The sequence below is a fragment of the Crocodylus porosus genome, unplaced genomic scaffold (assembly GCF_001723895.1).
Source record: "Crocodylus porosus isolate Cpor-Errol unplaced genomic scaffold, CroPor_comp1, whole genome shotgun sequence".
Taxonomy (NCBI): Eukaryota; Metazoa; Chordata; order Crocodylia; family Crocodylidae; genus Crocodylus; species Crocodylus porosus.
The window spans coordinates 19,558,968-19,577,108 of NW_017728911.1; the positions used below are offsets into that span (position 1 = coordinate 19,558,968).

Consider the following 18,141-nt stretch of genomic DNA (forward strand, 5'->3'; position numbering starts at 1 on the left):
GAAACTTGTAGTTTGGTTTTCTTTTTCAGATGAAGAATACATTTATGTGGGTTTAGGTATATTTGATAGATCTCTTCTTCCCCTCTCTTCCCCCTGCCCAACTTAGGCTAGTAGGGGCATTTATACACATACATGTAGGGGATGCTTTAATTAGAGTGGCTTCAAGAGCCGCTGTAATTAAAGCACCCGGAGTGTCTCGTGTATCAGCATTCCTGTGGTTAAAAATGGCAGTAGTGGTGCTTTACCTAATGCTGGTTGAAGGAGCTTTAGTTAAATTACCCCCTCTGCCATTTTTAAGTGCGGGTACACTGGTACATGAGACACTGGAGTCTGCTGCAGCATGGTAATTACCATGCTCCAACAGACTCGATTAATTGAGTCTGCTTATGTATAGGGGCCCTAGGTGGTTATATAAGGTTTGGACTGCATTAGTAGATACTGGGAAACCAAGCAAATGATTTTTTTTCTCTTCTACATGTCTACTTTCCTAAAACAAAGCACTTCCCCAGATCATGATGGACAGTATACATGACAGCCTATTTTCAGAAAAACAGTATTTCAGAATAAAGCTAAGTGTTTCATTATTGGTTCTCAACCTTTTTAGGCCTAAAGCACCCCTTGGAAAAAGGCCAGCTCTTAGTTTTCACTTGTTTTTTGACTAGAAAAGTACTAAAGTGATTGGTGAGAGTGTGTTTTGATGCTGTGGATTCTATTTGAAATCTCTGGATTTATCTTGTGAATTATGTTTGCACACCAAATGGTTCTAACATTACAAGCGTGCCATGCATAGTTGAGCTAGTGAGAAGCTACCCTTTTTACTTTTCTTGACTTAAATTGAAGCATATATTTAATATTAATGCTTCATCTTTTCAGTATTTTGCAAAAGTTTTTGGATGCTCCCTACGTGATATCCAAGTAGTTATTTTTACAAAGTTATTGGCATAAAAAGGACATTTACCTATTTGCCAGGAACTTCAAAGGCTTTGGAGAAAGGAAATCCTGGCATAGGGGGCAGAAGAGGGGGCCACCAAGGCACAGTGCTTCCCCCACCCCACCCCACCCCACCTCTGCAAACACAGGGCAGTAGATAGAGCTGCAGGGGAGGGGCGTGCACACTGAGATACGCTGTGCAGCCAGGATCACAGCCCTGGTGAGTGGCTGACCAGCACAGCAGATAAGTTTCAATCTACTTTCTTTATGACTGGGCTTCAGGGAGGGGCAGACTGAGACCCCCACAGTGCAGGAGCTAGTGGGGCAGGGGCAGGGTGAATCACTCACCCCTGCCCTGCCCCACGTCCTCTTGCACTGTGGGGATTGTCACATGACCTGGCCCAGCCAGGGCCACATTTGCTGTGAATGGGGCCCCGGTCAGGCAGGGTCATGGGACAGTGGGAACCTGGCAGTCAATCCAGGGGTGTGGGGGTGGGTGCTTCTGCTGCTGTGCGCATCATGAGGGACCCAAGGAGGTGGTGGGCATGGGCAGAGGCAGGGAGCAGAACCCAACCTGCCCCCTCCCTGCGCACACATCAGGGGGCATGCGCCCCTACCTTAGCTTGACCATGCTGTGCAGTGGTGGGAGCCTCATCTCCCCACAAGCCCCTGGATAAGCCACCAGGTTCCAAATGTCCCACAGTCTTGCCCAGCTGGGGCCCCATTCACGGTGAATGGGGCCCCAGCCGGGCTGGGTTGTGGGACAATCCCCACAGCGCAGGAGGGAGTGGGGCAGGGTAGGGGTGAATGATTCCCCCTGCCCCTCTTTGTCCTGCACTGTGGGCATCTCAATCCCCAGCCCCACTCCCTCCCTCACTGCTATGGGAGATGGGGGGGAGATTGAGGCCCCTGCGGTGAGGGAGGGAGTAGGGCACAGGCGGGAGCAGGGGCTGGGTTGAGTGGGGCCCCAGCCAGGCTGGGTGGTGGGACAAGCAGAGACCTGGGGGACACATGCCCTCCCATCTGTGTGGGGCAGAGGCAGTTGCCATTGCGTTCTGTGCTTTGCTCCCTGCTACAGCTGCCCTGGGAGTGGCCGATGCCATGTGCCTGTCACTGCTAGGCCGCGCCGTGCACCCTGCCCGCCCAGCAGCAGGGTGCATACAGCATTGCATGGTGATTTGGCCAGCAGGACTCAAAGCCCAGCATGCAGCAGCATCCACCTCTGCCCCGTGCTCAGATTGAGGGGGCATATGCCCCCGGGGCCTCCACTTGTCCCACTACCAGAGCCTGGCCAGGGCCCCACTCACCTCAGCCCGTGCTCCTGTCTGTGCCCCTCTCCCTCACTCACCGCTGGGGCCTCGATCTTCCCGCCATGCCCAGGCCCTTTCCCCTCCCCACCCTGCTGCTTCCTCTACAGACTTACCTATATAAGGGAGCCCCATGAATATGTGTGCACACTCAGCCCCCACAAATATTTTTTTATCCCTCTGCCTATGAATCCTGGTTAAACATGCAGGTCTCTGCTCTTTCTATTAAGATGAGAACTCCATAGATCTTGCCCTCTAGAAATCTACAGTAAACCTAAGGGAGACTAGATTTCCTGGTTATTTCTTTTTGGGTGTTTTGTCTGACTTAATTGCAGAGATGTGCAGGACTGATTATAGGGTAAATATTGTGTGTAAGAACAGCAGAATAAATGTATGAAGGGCTTAAAGAAATTTCACTCATAACCTAAGCGTGACGGATTCAGGCTGGACATAAAGAAGACCTTCTTTACTGTCTGAGCCCCCCAGGTCTGGAATAGACTGCCACTGTAGCCAGTTCAAGCACCTGCTTTGAACGCCTTCAAGACACATTTGGATGCTTATCTTGCTGGGATCCTATGATCCCTGCTTACTTCCTGCCCCTGGGACCCGGGGCTGGACTCGATGATCCTCCGGGGTCCGTTCCAGCCTGAACGTCTATGAAACTTACGTCTGAAACATTATGAAGAGCTATATGAGGCACATCCAGAAGAAAGCAAAAACTGGCAAGACTGGAGTTCAGATTCCCAGCAGAAAAAAATTACAGCCAAACAACGAAAACCTTAGGGGGTTTCTCTAATACTCTATAAAGTGTTGCTGACTATAATTCCAACAGGAGAGAGAAAAACATAATGTACTCTCTAGGGTATTGCCAACTCTCATGAATTCAATGCAAATAACATGTTTTTGGTCCCCAGCTCAGGCTACCTTGTGATGGTGTGAAGAGCTTTCATGTTGTTAGTTATAAGATGAGAACAGCGTGCTCTCAACCAGAATCCTCTGATCTTGGGGAAGGTACAGGGTGCTGAAAATCTTGAGAGTAGGAATTTAAGTTCCAGCTCTGTTTTGCCATTAACATGCAGTTACCCCCAAAGACGGCAGCCATATTTGAAGGTAAAAGAACCTGAGGTCCTTTCAGACAGAGCTGGCGATAGAAGCCATGTCTCCTCGCCTTCACTGCAAGATTTTTAGAGGAACTTGCCAATCCCTGTGTCTAATTCATATTAACAGAATGCTTGTCACACCCTGCATCTAGATCAGATATAAAGGTTTATGACTACTATTGCTTTTGTATTCAGTCTGCTTTTTGAACCCAAGTGGTAGAGGCTCAGGCTAAGGCTTTTTTGGTGTGTGATCCCAAGCCCAGGCCACAACTGCAATAAGGACATCATTCCATTTGACAGTGTTGCCTAGAATGAGTGCAGCAGTCAGCTCCTAGAGTGGGGAATGGAAAGCAAATACTAGTATCTGGGGTACACGTTGTAGATATTAATATCAGATATCAGTTATAGTAATATTACCAATATTTCATTGCTTTCCCTGAGTATTTGTGTAACGGGCTAGCAAGGCACCTGGCCCTCAGGCTTCTGCAAATGCATCTCCACGCTTGCCCTTGTAAGTCTTCAATTGCAACCAAGTCATGGGAAGAAGCAGATGAGAAGAGAGCCCTGCCTAGCCTGATGGCCGAGCTGCTGCTCCAGCAACTCTATGTTGCAGAATGCGAATCCTGGCCATGTGTTTCGGAGGCAATGCAATGTGTGCCTTGCTTTAATGGGAGCCATCCCTTGGGTGCTGGTGTCAGAGACGCTGGTGGGACCTGAGCATGAGCACCTCGTGCCTCTGAGGCTGAGGGGCACAAAGGCCACCTGCAGGTTGTGGTGGGGGCATGGAGGCAGTGTCAGTGGTGGTCAATCTCAGGGGGTGCACGTGCACTCGCATGCACCCCACCAATGCACCCGAAGGCAGAGGCGTGTTTTCCAGGGGGCGGGCAGGGACAGCCCTGCACAAAGCTAGGATGAGGCTGTTCTGGATGTGTCAAGTATCCAGGTTGTAGCCCTATTGGTCTAGAACAGAAAGCAATCAGGGCTCGGAGAAGAGAGATCTTTTCTTAGACCAGCAAGATTATTGCAAATAGAATTTTTTTACTACGAGCCCTGATTACCCAGGTTTGGAGGAATAAGGTCCCCGAGGCGGCCAGCCGCAGGACCCTAACCCCGGCTACGCTCCGCACCGGAGACCCCGCAGGAACGGCCCAGTTCCAGCCTAACTCCCGCGCTCAGCCAGTAGCACCGCCCCTTCCGGCCGTGCCCTAGAGCCCCGCCCCCGCTCCTCTTCCAGACCACAGAGCCGCACTGAGGCTTCCTACGATTCCCATCATGCACCAGAAGATGGGCGTGGATGAGACTTCATGAAGCGGAGCCTGCGAGAGCCGGAAGTGCCTTCCCGTTCATTCACTCCGGAGGCGGGTGGCACGCTGGATAGCGCGGCGCGGAGGAAGTGTGGTCCCACCGGCTCCCCGTCGGACGTGCGGCGGCCATCTTGTGCGGGAGGTGGTCGGCGCGCGGCAGCAGCGGCGGAGACGGCGGCGCTTCCTCCAGCCCTTCGTGCGCCTACAGCAGCCGCTGGCGGGGGCGCCATGTCCGCCGAGAGCCCCGAGCCCGCGTCCGCCGAGGAGCAGAAGGTGGGCGCCACGGGCGGGGGGTGCTCCCGGGGCCCGGCGGTTCCGTGCTTCACTTCTAGTAGCCGCCGGCTTCTTTCCGCCGCGGCCCCTGGCCGACGAGCCGCCGCCCTCCCCTCCCCTCCCGGCGCCTCCTTTCGCGGGCGGGACGGGTCTGTGGCTGCCGTGAACATGGCGCCCCCTCGGCGCTGGCTCACGGGGCCTGTGGGCACCGCTCGGGCTCTGCTCCCGGACAGCGCCCCCAGCCCCGCCGTAGTTCGAGGCGCCTGCGCGCTCCTGCCCACCTTCCCCCGCGCCCCGTGCTCGGGCCTGCAGCCCATACATTAGAGCTGGCTGGGGTGGGGGTGGGGGCATCGCAGCTTCGTGATTCGGAGCACCTCGTTCTCTTCACACGGGCATCGAGTTGGCTCTTTCCCTTTTTTGCGCGTGTGTGTGCTCCTTCCGGAGTTGCTTTTTGGTCTGGTCCCTGCCCTGCAGTCTGCTCGGGAAATGGTCCCCTACTAAGCAGTCGGAAAGGTTTCCTGAACTGTCAGAAGTGCTCAGAAATGCTGATGTTGCTTGAACTTTCCCCTCTGCTGTCAAAGCTTTGGGGATAGATTTGATTTACAGTTTGAAGTCTTTCATCCAGTCTTCTTGTTTGCTGACCTAATCTGGCTGGGCAGGTAGAAAGAGCAGACGGATTGCATTATGTTAACCAGTGCAAACCCTCCCTTCCCTTTTCCCCTTCTCCTGTATTTCACCATTTTATATTGCTGTCTTTCTGTAATTAAGGGAATGGTTAACTTTTGAAAATATTTATTGGAAAAAATATCCAAAATGTATTAAAGAGTTACGTAACCATAATGTATTCAAAGAGTTATTTTGCTTGTCTTTCAATGAAAATGTGTCAGGACAACAACATTTGTAGAAAATCATGCAAAAAGACTTTAATTTCTTCCATACAGTTCTGAGTCAAGTCAAATGACTTAATCTGGAGACTGTTTCTAATGGGATCCTTCAGATTTCAGGACATGGGCATAATCCGTGTCTAAACGTTTGGAAGTCCAACAGTAGTGCTATTTGGCTGCGAGAGTTATTGTATTAGAAACAGGTAGCATGGAGCATTAAGTTAAATCAAAGTGAAATGCCAGTCGGATCTAACTTATTTTTGATGATTGGTGAGCGCATCTACACAAAACGCTACATGGCTGTAGTGATGAACTATATCACCGTAGCTTGTTGCTATGGTAACACAGCTTCAGTGGGTAAGAACTGTGACGCTGACACTACTGAGCAGTGGCATCAGAAACTACCTGTGTGGTGCCAGGACTTCACAGTAATGGCGGTTGTTGCACAATCATTTAGTACTTGCTTAAGTAGTGATACGGTTAAGCAAGCACTAAGTGACTGTATAGTCTGGCCCACTGTGTATCAGGTCAGGGCACTATGCTACTGGAGTTCTGTAAATGCCTTTGACAGAAGTTTTTTAACATTTAAGAAACAAGACACTTTAATCCCAGATTTTGTTAACTGGTGGTTCAGATTAAATGTTCCTTCAAGTATTGTGTTGCAAGTTGGGGATACCTGTCTCATGAATGTTTCCCAGTTGTTAACTAATAGTAGTGAATAACAACTTTTTCAGGGCTGTTTGCTTTAAAATCTCTTGGTCCTTAATGTGCACCATGAACATCAAAGGTAAGGATTTGAGACAGTTGACCATCTTGCATACAAAGAACAAATTCAGGAGCTCTTTGAGCTGAGACAACCCCCTCCTCCCCCCCAGCAAATAAAATGATGTATTTATAGAAGGGAATTAGAAATACTGAATTAAAGATTTGGCAGTATTTTTCCCATGTACAAGTGCCATATTCTAGACTAATTACCATACTTTTACTGTATCAGAACTGTAGTTTTTTGCTACTTAAGTAATTGTACACCCTGAAAATAAAACTGTACACATTTTTAAAGTACAGAACTAAATGTTGTTTTGGTAAATGGTACAGAAATCCAGTAACTGTACACTACAACCTGTCTTTTATTGAAAAAACTGACCATCAAATAAAACTTGTGTTTGGAAATGGTCATAAACTTGAAATAGCCAGGGATTTAGTGCTTGGGTCTTTCTCAACAAAAAAAACTTGCAACAAAATCTTGAAGCCTGTGCGCACCAGAATAGAGGGGTGAAAAATGTTAAATAACAGTTGAATATTAAGTGAAATTTTGGTTGCAGCTAGACTGGAGGTGTTTTTATTGTGGGTTTTTCCCCTCCTTTCCTGCCCAAGACAGTGCCCCCCAAACTTCCCCACAGTGTCCCAACTCACCTTCCCCCCCTGACATGTCTACAGCGCCACATACTGCACATTCAGCTGTTCTCTAAACTGCAAGGGAGCAGCATGGTGGTGTTTTTGACCCCTGGATATCCAGGAGTCAAAAAACCCCACACAAAATAAAGCAGAGTGGTACACACGGGGGCAGTTATATGCTACTTAAAGCCGGAGCATGGTTGGCCAGAGCCACGTTCCAGCTGCCAACCAGGCTCCGAGCAGCAGGATTGCCACTGCTGCAGCTCCAGCAGGACCCCAGGTAAGGGTGGCCTCAGCCTCAGCCTCCCCTACCCCACCTAGGGCAACATGTACACCAGAGGGTGTGTGGCATAGGTGTTCCCCCTAGCAGCAGCAAGGTGTGCTGCTGCTGGTTATCCCCAGGGAACCAAACATCCACACTCATGTGGATGTGGCCTATATGGTTAAGAAAAGCGTCTTGAGCAGTAGCAGCTGACTCATTTACTAAATATATCTATCTTTGCCACAATAGTTTGTGTTGTTCGATTAACTTTCATTTCTTTATTTTCTGTAATGGTTTGTTTTGGTGTTTCTGATATGCAGAACACCATGCTCAGATGATGGTTTAAGCCAGCAGTGTCTGTAACCTAGTTGTGTTCCCCTCCTCATCCCTCTAATGTTAGTCCCTTGCTCAGGTGTTTTGTATTTTCCTTTGTCATCTTTTTGGATTCACAATCCTAAACATCTACTAATAAAATTCAGTCATCTAGCTCAGTGGTTCTCAGCCTTTTTGTACCAGGTCCCATTTGTAAACTTTGATGTCCAGTCCTGGCGCAGTGCCCCTCATTCCTAACCTGCTGCCCCCACTCCCAGGCCCCAGTCCCCTGATGTGTATGTGTGTGGGGCATGGAGGGAATTCTGCCAGCATGCAAGAGAGATGCTATGGTTTTCCGTTGGTTTTTCCTTTAAAAAAAAATAAAAAATAAAAAATGTGTTCATCCTTTTTTAAGGCTTGTTTGCCACTCTTTCATAGATTCTTGTGACCGACTTCTAGGTGGCTGTTCACAGGCTGAGAAGCCTGATCTAGCTGATATTTTTTGTATGTCAGCCATCTTGGCTGCCTTTCAGTGTTGGGTTGCAGTAAGTCTATTTTATTGACTATGGAACATTTTTTGAAGAACCTAGCTTTGACAACACATTAAGTTTCTTGGTCTTGACCAGTTTTATTTAATACTTTCATTAAGGACCTTGGAACACATAAGTGTGCTGATGAAGTCTAACAGTATCTCCAATTAAGTCAACTACATAAGGAAAGATTGGCATAGTAAGAAAGAAACGGATTATCTTCATAGATTTCATAGATGTCTAAGGTCCGAAGGCACCTATTAAATCACTGAGTAGAAATGGGTTGAAACCAACGCTATAAAACACAGGGTTGTGCACTTGGGTACTAATAACAAATTTGGTAAATGAGCAGCTCTTCAGTTGGACCCGGCAGTACAGTCAATCCAAAGAGCACTGGGCTGGCAGTGTGATCCTAGAATGAATTGGGCGTGGGGTTTCTAGTAAAGATAGGGAAATGTCAGTGCTTCATACAAGGCCCAGGTGAGTCCTTACCTAAATAATGTACAGTTCTGGTCAACCATGATGGATACATAGAAATCGGAACAGGTGTAGAGGAAATCACTGAAATGAGCCTAAAAGCTTGTTTAGCCAAGCCAAAAACAAAAGGTTGAGTCACAAAAGAGAAACATCAGAGGAAAAATAATTATTTAAGCTAAAGGGTACAGCTGACATGCCATAGGTGTAAACTAGTCAGGAATAAACTTAGCTTGGATATTAAGGAGGAGGTTCCTAACTATTAGAACCATCATGTTTGGAAACAGCCTTCTAATGGGAGTAGGAGGGTAAGAGGCGGGGGCGGACAGATGGACGGGCGGGCTGCTAAATACCATAATTGCTTTAAGGTGGAGTGTGATAAATTTGTGAAAGGGATTATATAACATGGTGGCTGTGGCAGGACTAGACTGCGATGCATGTAATGCTGCTTCTTGTCAGAAAACCTTTGGGTGACTTCCATTTACAAAGGGAACTGGTTTTACTAAGCTTTACTCCACTTAAGACTGTAAGAGCTATAGCAACTGACATATACGGTCTTCCCTAAGTATTTGTGACCCTTAAGTGTGCAAAATTTGTTTGATCTTGGCTACAGTGAAAAGTAATGTTAAGAGTCTCAAGCTGGAGAGAATTTCTGTCTTAATGAAAAGAGTATTCTGATTTACAAATAACCTGATTTAGTGAACATAAAGAAATTGTGTATGTACACTAGTATATCTTTAGTGGTGTGTGTGTGTATGTATGTACGTATGTATGTATGTATGTATATATAGTGAATGCCAAATTTGGAGGAGGAAGATAAAGGAATGAGGCCACAGTCTCAAAATGTTGAATCATTTGGTCTTTTCTATCACAACTGTATTACTCAGTCTTATTTTATCAGCCTTTGAAAATCTATTGGGATGTGCCTCCAACTAATTATAGGTAATATTTCATATTCCATAAAAGGCCAGCATTGATAAATGTTCTGTTGTTGCCCTGTAAATGAGGGCAGGCAAGGTTGAAGAGCTGAGCTGTCCTGATATTTTTATCCGCTGTGGGATGATGCTAATCTGTCATAGCAATATGCAGTAATGAAAGATGAGTCTGCTTTACGTAGACATGCTTCTACATATCTCTTGGGCAGTTTTATGCATGGAAGTTGGAAAAGGTCTAGTGGCACTTCTGTGGACTCAAGAGTATGGATACTGCTAGTGGAGGGCTAACATAAACTGAGAAATAGTCTGCTTCATGAAATACACAACCAATAGGAAAGTACTCTAACTTGAGCCCTGCTAAGACAGCAGAACACTTTCTTCCTCCTCCTCCCCTCTTCCCCCCCCCCCCATAGATTTGTTTATAGAGGGACAGTGGCCAAAACCCCAAAGCTGTTGCTCTTAGTGCCTGACCAAACCTTTGCTTGTTAGTTTGAAGCATTAGATAGTGTTTTGGCTTATGATTAAAGAACTCTCTCTAACTGTATGTTTCAGGAAATGGAAGATAAGGTGATCAGTCCAGAAAAGGCTGAAGAAGCAAAGTTGAAAGCAAGATATCCTCATCTGGGTCAAAAGCCTGGCGGCTCAGATTTTTTGAGGAAGAGGCTTCAAAAAGGGGTGAGTTTGTGTTTTTTGTTTTTTTTTTTTTTAAATTGAGTAAATGATGTAATTTCAATGGTACCCAAAAGCATATAAATCTAAATTGTCTTTTCCTGTGGTGGTTTTCATCGTAGTCATGCAGCTTCTGCATGCATTTCTATAAAAGGTTGCTTGTAGGACCAAAATACAGTGCTGTAAACTTCTCTTTGGATGAAACTATGATTGTAAGTTCTTCAGTTAACCCTTTACACGTCAGCACTAAGAACCAAGGAAAATATGTCTGTGAAACAAATAGCAATTATTTGATGATATAACTGAGCACAGCTTCAAGGACTGATCTAAATCTTTTTGAAACACAGTTTAAAAGTTTTGACCCGTTACTCCCAAGACAAAGTTTATTCCTTGGCAGTAAGCCTTCAGGAAGTCTCATTTTTGTACTTATTTTGCCTATTTTTATGTTACCCTTTCCTTTTAGGATTGTCAAAATTAATGGCTGCAGATGTGTACCCAATTTCTTAGTACATGAAGGCCATAATGCATTGTAAAATTCTGCCAACCTCCCACTGGTGTTTGTGGCTTAAGAATTATATTGTAGTTTAAATTTATATTCTGACTAGACAGCACTGATCTGATGGCTAGAGGATAGGGGGCCACCGATAGAGATTTTTGTGCCTGATAGAGATAGCCGATTTTTAAGGAGGCATATTGGCAGATACTGATCCAATTTCCGATATCCAACCTGGCAGTGTGAAAAGCTGCCTCCAGCTGGTAAGTCTGGTGTGGTGGAAGGGGCGTTGGGTGGGGGGGCAGATCAAGGCCTCCGTGGTGAGGGAGGTGTGGGGCTGACACAAATACTGCCCAGCCAAGACAGGGTGGGCATTGGATAGAGCCCCAGGTCATCCAGGGGAGAACTGGGGCAGCTCCTGGCACTGCGTGCTGTTTGTTGGGGAGTCACTGGTCTAGCAGCTCAGTGCTCAGCTGCTCCTGCCGCTTGTCCAGGAGGGCATGTGCCACTGGATCTGCATGGTGTGGGCTGCGGCCAGGGCTGTGCAAAGTTCTTCCTGACAGGATGGGTTACTCTGGGAAGGGGCTACAGCAAACTTGTGGCTGCAACTGTTCCCCCTTCCCAGCACAGGCCCAACCCGGTGGGAAGAGCTTGGTGCAACCCTGGCCCCTGCCTGGCCCACTCCATGCAGGTCAGGGGGCACACTCCCCTCCCCTCCCCTCCCAGATGAGTGGCAGAGAGCTGCCAGACCACTGGCTCCTGGACTAGCAGTGCACAGCGGAGGGAGCTGCCCTCACCCTCCCTATGTCCCCCAGACAAGGCATGGCACTGTCCTGCACCCACCCTGCCACAGCTGGGCAGTGCTTGCCCCAACCCCATGCCTCCCTCACCATGGGGGCCTTCATCTGCCCCCCTCCCCCTGCACACACACCAGACTTACCAGCTGGAGGCAGCTCTCCATGCTGCTGTGCTCCTCACTGTTTGTGCTACACGCATGTGCGGGCCACATATCAGCCAAATTATCAGCCTGATACGGTCAATTTCCGATATAGTGTATTTTCTTTATATCGGTGCTGATCCCATGTTGGACCGATATATCAGTGCACCTCTACTAGAGGAGTAGGGAAATGCGTCAGCACTTTGTTTGGAAGAAAACCAAATGACTTTTTTCGGATTGGGTAAGTCACTTTAATTGGTTGTGCTTTCCCTCAGGTTTCAATATATAAAGGGCTCCGGATTTTAAAGCCCTTTTATCCTACCCTTGTCATTGCATACACCTCCTGCCCTGCTTGCCAGCTTTGCATTTTTATTGGGTGTGGTACCTGAGGATGACTTTGACCCATCTTTAATCCTGTATCTGACAAATTGCAATGACCCCATTGTATGAACTACTTATGTCTCCCCAAGGGCGTGGCTAGAGTATCCTCTTTTCTTGTCCCTAGCCTAAAGCAACTGCTATGCATTTGAAACCACTTACGCTTCTCCTGTCTATTGCAATTTTCAGGTGAGGTGTCAAAACCAACCATTAGACTTCACCACATCACACTTCATCACATTAGAACTTAGTCTAGAACACAGATTGGGTTAATGTAATGATACTCAACCTTTTGGCACTGCCTGGTCCATCTGCAGGCTGGATCTGGGACCCAGGGTGGTCATGGCAGGACATCATATGGCTGTGTGAGGTTGGCAGGAGTGGAGGGGTGGTAGCTTGACCCCAACCAACCGCATGGAGCTTGGGATTTGGGAATTTGGTGGTGGGGAAAGTTGGCCATATTAATTGCCACTGCTCCCCTGCTGCCAAATTTCCCAACCTGAGGGGAGCCCCATGGGCCAGATTACATGCCTACATGGGCCACATCCAGGTTGACAGTGCCCATCTAGTAGTACATTTTATGGTAGGTGTTTCTAAGATTCAGGACCCAACACTTAGCAGCTATATTTTGATCTAATATTTACGCTGAATATGACCTGAGAGATCTGTTTGAAGATGCTCAGTTCAGTCAGATGTTGCGGTTTAGATGTAGGGCTTGGCAGATGAAATTTCATAGTCTAGTCTAATCTCCTGCATAATACAGATGATTATAATGGCCCTTTCTGGCCTTCATATCTATGAATAATTGAATGCTTTGAGGATATTTGATAACAAACAAGGCAGGTGGCAATAAAGTGTAATGCTAGTAAAGATGGCAGAAATTGGTAGAAGTGATAACTTGTCTGAATACAACCAGGTATCTAATATCTGCTTAGTAAAACAGCTTTGATTTTAACATGATCTAGGAAGCAGGACATGTTTATGGAAATGAAATGGGTATTGATTTTCATAATCAGATTTTGGGGAGTGGGGTGTGTGCATGTGCTTTCAACAGCTGTGTTTCAAAAGATGAAACATGCCGTTATGCATTGAGCTGTTACATGAATAGAATTGGCATGTGCTATGTCTCAAGCTAAACTGTATCAATCCAAAACAGGTTTATTTGTGGTTTAATATGCTATATTCATTCTAGGCCTGAAGCTTTGTTTTTAAGTAGCCTTCTAAAAATTTCAGTAGGCTTCTAAAAAATTCAGTACAACTGCTAAGTAACTTGTAATAGTGTATTTTATCAGACTAACAGCAATGAAAGCTGGATTCGATGTTTCTGCACCAGTTCTTCACAAGTACTTGGTTGCTATCTTGCTTCTGAGTCTCTTTGGTTGTTCTCCCCACCCGTTTTCCCCCACCAGGCCAAGCCATGCTCCCTTCCTCTGCAGGCTGGCCCTCATCCCACTCTGCACAGCTAGATGGTACTTACTGCACCCACTCCTGGTGCTGCATCAGTACCACCATTCATATCCAGCCCATTGACAGACTTGGCACTTTGCATCTGGCCCCCTGGGGAAAAAGGTTGAGCACCACTGCTTTAACCATTTGCAGATCTGGGCTATGAGAATTCATTTCACATGATACACTAAAGCAAGCAGTCTATCCTTTAGATGTTAATGTTCAAGGTTGTTTTAATTCTGCAGTTCTGGAGTTCATTAACTGCACTACACTTTGAAGACTGTCAAGGTGTGAAGTTCTTGAGAGGTGAAGTTTTGGTCTCTTTACAAATCTGGCAGTATAATAATGCTTACATGCAGTGAAACAGACCTTAGATTGGACATTAACTTTAGCATTTACTTAATTCAGTGTTTAACTTTCAGTTTATTCCCCAACTCCACACCTTTGGAGTCCATACTAATGCATACAAATTGTATTCAGTGAGGTAAAAAATTACTTTCTAAACTCTTAATATCCACCTCTTTCCAACAACAGAGCTTTTAAGTTTACAACTTGGTTATCAGTTTGATGTTTTAAATGGCTTTTGCTTACTAAACCAGTGGAATTTTATGCATGCATTGAATACATTTTTCAAGCCAACAAAAATATTTTTGTCTTCTAGCAAAAATACTTTGATTCTGGTGACTACAACATGGCAAAAGCAAAGATGAAGAACAAACAATTGCCTACTGCAGCTCCTGACAAGACGGAAGTCACTGGTGACCACATTCCCACTCCACAAGATCTTCCGCAGCGGAAACCATCTCTTGTTGCTAGCAAGCTGGCTGGCTGACTAAAACAGCTGAACTGCATGAATCTTCTCATTCCCTTTATTTCTCCTTAATAGTTATTTCTCACTTTTTTTTTTTTTACACTAAGTTGTTGAGACTGACAGCTTTTTGCAGGTAGCGGTAGTGAATGCTGCTATTGTAAGGGAGTACTGTTAAGAGTAAATGTGTAGTACTTGGACTAGTAAGAACAATGCACTGATAAAAAGGACAAGTTTGGTTAGAGCAATGTAATCTACTTGAAAATGTACATATTGCCTATTTCCTAGTGTAGGACTGGTTCCAGCAAGTGACATAGCAAGTTTTACAACTTTTAATGTTTCTGCTTTTGTTATTTCACCTTAATTACAGCATAGTATGTTTGTATTTAATATAACCTCCTGTTGTATTGCTTTTTCTCCTGTGTTTGGTTTTGTTGTCTAAAACAGAGGTTTGGACCACAAGTTTACTAGAAGGTAAAGCATGTATCAACACAGACAGGGCTCTGAATGAATTTGTGTATCTGCTCTTGAACTTGAATGGCCTTAAACCTGTTTCAGCTTTAACAATAGATTTTTACTTGGGCAATATTTGCCCATTCTGGTGTAACTCTTGTGAACCTAGTGCTTATTGACAACTGCCTGTTGAAGCTGGTATTCTTTTCAGTTATGTAGCGTAGAACACATTTTTGTTTTAAGATGTGAATGAAGTGTGCATGTGCATAGACTGTTGAATTCACTCTTGTGCCATTTTTGTAAATACAATAGTTTTGCACAACCTTTTGCAAATGTCTATTAATTTTACATTTTAAAAAGCAGATAATGTGCCAATCAGAAGCACAAGTAACTCTGTATCTGAAAGTCTTGGCCTGAAACTTTGTGCTCAGAATCTTGCTACTGATAAAACTTGTAAACCCAAGATTTGTGAAACACTTAATATTGACACCTGATTGAGTCAACCTTACTTATGCTTTTTGCAGTTGTATATTTTGTGTAGCAATGACTTCCAATGTTCATGTATAGCAGTCTGAAATATATGTTCCTGTAGGCATTCAAAGGCAGGCACCCTTTCTGTTCAGAAACTTTTAAATCTATATCTTTTTAAAGTTGAAATACTCTGGGATTCTGTGGATTACAGAGATACTTACAGTTCTTTAGGGTTGTTATGACAGACTCCAAACCTGTTAGGGATTAAGGGATTAGATGCAATTGTATTTGGAATATTTTTAGTGTTAGAATTGAGAAGGGTATGATATCATATTTCGTGAAATCATGAAGTGGTGATATGCCAACTCCTTGTTTTGGCATCCTTAGTTCTTTGTGTTGCACAGTAACCCCTAACCAGCTTTGAGCAATATGAAGAACTGAACTTGTATCATATGTACCATCTATTGATAAATGTGATAGTTTCTCGTTCCAGCAAATGAGGATAAGCTTGGCATCTTGTGTAGATGGTGAAGGTTATAAAGGGACCTAACTACTGAGTACAACAGGTAATATACATGTACGTTGATACTAGACGGAACTTCAGGAAGGAGAAAATCAGAACTTGTATTTTTAGCTGAATCAGGTATATTAGATAAAAGTGGAGCTTTTGCTGTTAGTACCTATAAAACTATTAATATCAAGACTGTGATTTAGTCCTTGGGATCACAGTGTGAATTTATTACCCCTCTTAGAATACTAGAATATCGCATAGCTTGCTGTTACCACTCATTCAGTTTTCTTAAAAAAGAAAAGGTCTAATACAACTTCTATTAAAAAATTTTTAAAAATCCATCCCCAGAAAAATCACCATAAGAGAAAATACTCTAAACATACATTTTAAAATCCTTCTTTTGTATTGGCATCTGCCAGAACAGCTGTTATCCAAGTGACTAAGAAAAATAGATTGGTCTCTGCAGAGTCCTTCCCAAAGACAGACCTGAGGATCAGACAATAATCATTCAAAACTTAGTTTAACTTTAATTCAGCTCTATTTTGAATTACGCATAATAGCCAGACGAGCTTATTCTTTCTCTTGGGAGCACTGAGCACTTGCAGTGACTATTTAACCCCCTCTAGAAAATTCTGGCTGCTTGTCATAACAAGATGTAGCAGTAGAGATGTTAGATATGCATGTTCTAAATTTTAAATATGCTATGGACAAAGGCAGTGGTGCAGGCTTAACTTGTATAATTTTGTCAGTTTACCCCCCAATATCAAAAGAGAACTTGACGCAGAGAACTTCCAAATTGCAAAATCTAATTAGTTCATATTTTGTGCATCTATGTAGTCCTTTCCAAGTAGTTCATTAGGAATGTGCTTGCTATAGTCTAGGCTTTCCTTTATCTTTTATTAGATTTCTAATGAACTTGTGAATATCTTCATAAGAACAGACTGAAGAGCATAGATACCCTGTGTCTGTAAAAAGTTAGGCTGGGAAAAGAGAAAAATCTTATCAAAAGAAATATATACCAAAATAGCAGGGAAAATGGATATATTGAATTCAATTGGTTTTTATAGATTTTTATCGTAATGTGAAAATCCCTCTTTATTTTTGTATGTGTAAATGAAAAGCAAGACTTATTGGTAGGATTTGGTCTGAAACAAGCTTCTTACATTTGAATGTGAGTGTGTGTGTGTGTGTGTCTGGTGTCACTACACTAACATTCACAGTAGGTTGAGTTCTCTTGACATTTAGGAAGGTAAAAATTGCATTTAAATTTTAAACATTCCAATCACTCAGCTACAACTAGTTTAATACACTGATTAGACAACAAATTCTTCTGATGTCCATTCAGTGGCTTGCAGGGTTTTAAGTTTGTTACAAATTCCAATATAAATGTATATTTGAAGTGTACTGTATTACTATGACCAGATCAGTTACAGATTTTGAGCCTTTGTATTGAAAACCTCAGCAGCAAGCAGTTAGTTTGATTATATATGCTGTTTAAGACATTAAATGATTAAGCCCAATAATGATTTTACAGCAAATCAAACTTGACTGTGAATCTACACCTACTTTCAGCTTACTCCTGCAGAATAACCAAGCTATCCAAACTTGTGTACATAATGTATAATATGAGTTTTACCATTTGATAAATGACCTTTTTCAGAGAAGACCTATCTGCACTGTAGTCTGGCAGTCCCTTTCATATCTTGCCTTTAAGGGTAGATGGTAATTAATAGCTAGAGTAGTACTAACATTGGCTTTTAATAGCAAGTAGCACTAACTTTTTGAAATAGTCACAAGTGGATTAATTGCAGCTTCAGAGATATGTCCCCCAAACCTGTAGACCGAAGGCTTCCTTCTCATTGTTCATGATATAGTAGGACAGTGTCTGTGCAAAGGCCCCAGGAGTACTGTTTTGTTGGACATATTCCTTACACCCAGTCAAGATGTTAAGGGAATGAAATGTTGATTGCTCCTTACAAACATACACGTTGTATAGTATACATAATAAATTGATCTACTTAGTTTTTATTGCAATGTGCAAATTTGTTTTGTCTTTACCGTGGTCTTCTTAATGATATTGCCTCTCCTGATCAAATTCTTTCTTAAGACTTCCTAAAACCCAAATCTTGCTACTCTGTATCATTAGAAGTATGACTGGGTCTCAGTTTCTAGTTTGTTAGACTTACAATACTACTTTAATGTAACCGTATTTATATATTTCAGTGCTTATTTTTCTAATACAGACAATTAAAGCTAACTGTGCAAAAAC

At 44.1% G+C, this 18,141-nt stretch overlaps 1 protein-coding gene across 2 annotated transcripts; it reads left to right on the forward strand.

Moving 5' to 3' along the window:
- Nucleotides 1-4,703: 4,703 nt before the first annotated feature.
- ARPP19 (cAMP regulated phosphoprotein 19) lies at nucleotides 4,704-18,141 on the forward strand. 2 transcript variants are annotated; one of them, XM_019533551.1, is made up of 3 exons: nucleotides 4,704-4,914; nucleotides 10,259-10,381; nucleotides 14,291-18,141. In XM_019533551.1, the coding sequence occupies exons 1-3, from the start codon at nucleotides 4,870-4,872 to the stop codon at nucleotides 14,459-14,461; spliced, it is 339 nt and encodes a 112-aa protein (XP_019389096.1). In that variant the 5' UTR covers nucleotides 4,704-4,869; the 3' UTR covers nucleotides 14,462-18,141. The 2 variants fall into 2 exon arrangements, with proteins under 2 accessions (XP_019389096.1, XP_019389097.1); XM_019533552.1 differs by lacking the exon at nucleotides 4,704-4,914 and adding an exon at nucleotides 5,449-5,573.

What these genes read in the sequence shown, in the direction of transcription:
- ARPP19 (XM_019533551.1), top strand. Translation starts at nt 4,870, where the DNA reads ATGTCCGCCGAGAGCCCCGAGCCCGCGTCCGCCGAGGAGCAGAAG. An exon ending in CGTCCGCCGAGGAGCAGAAG is followed by an intron (nt 4,915 to 10,258) that starts GTGGGCGCCACG and finishes TGTATGTTTCAG; the next exon opens with GAAATGGAAGATAAGGTGAT. An exon ending in GGAAGAGGCTTCAAAAAGGG is followed by an intron (nt 10,382 to 14,290) that starts GTGAGTTTGTGT and finishes TTTGTCTTCTAG; the next exon opens with CAAAAATACTTTGATTCTGG.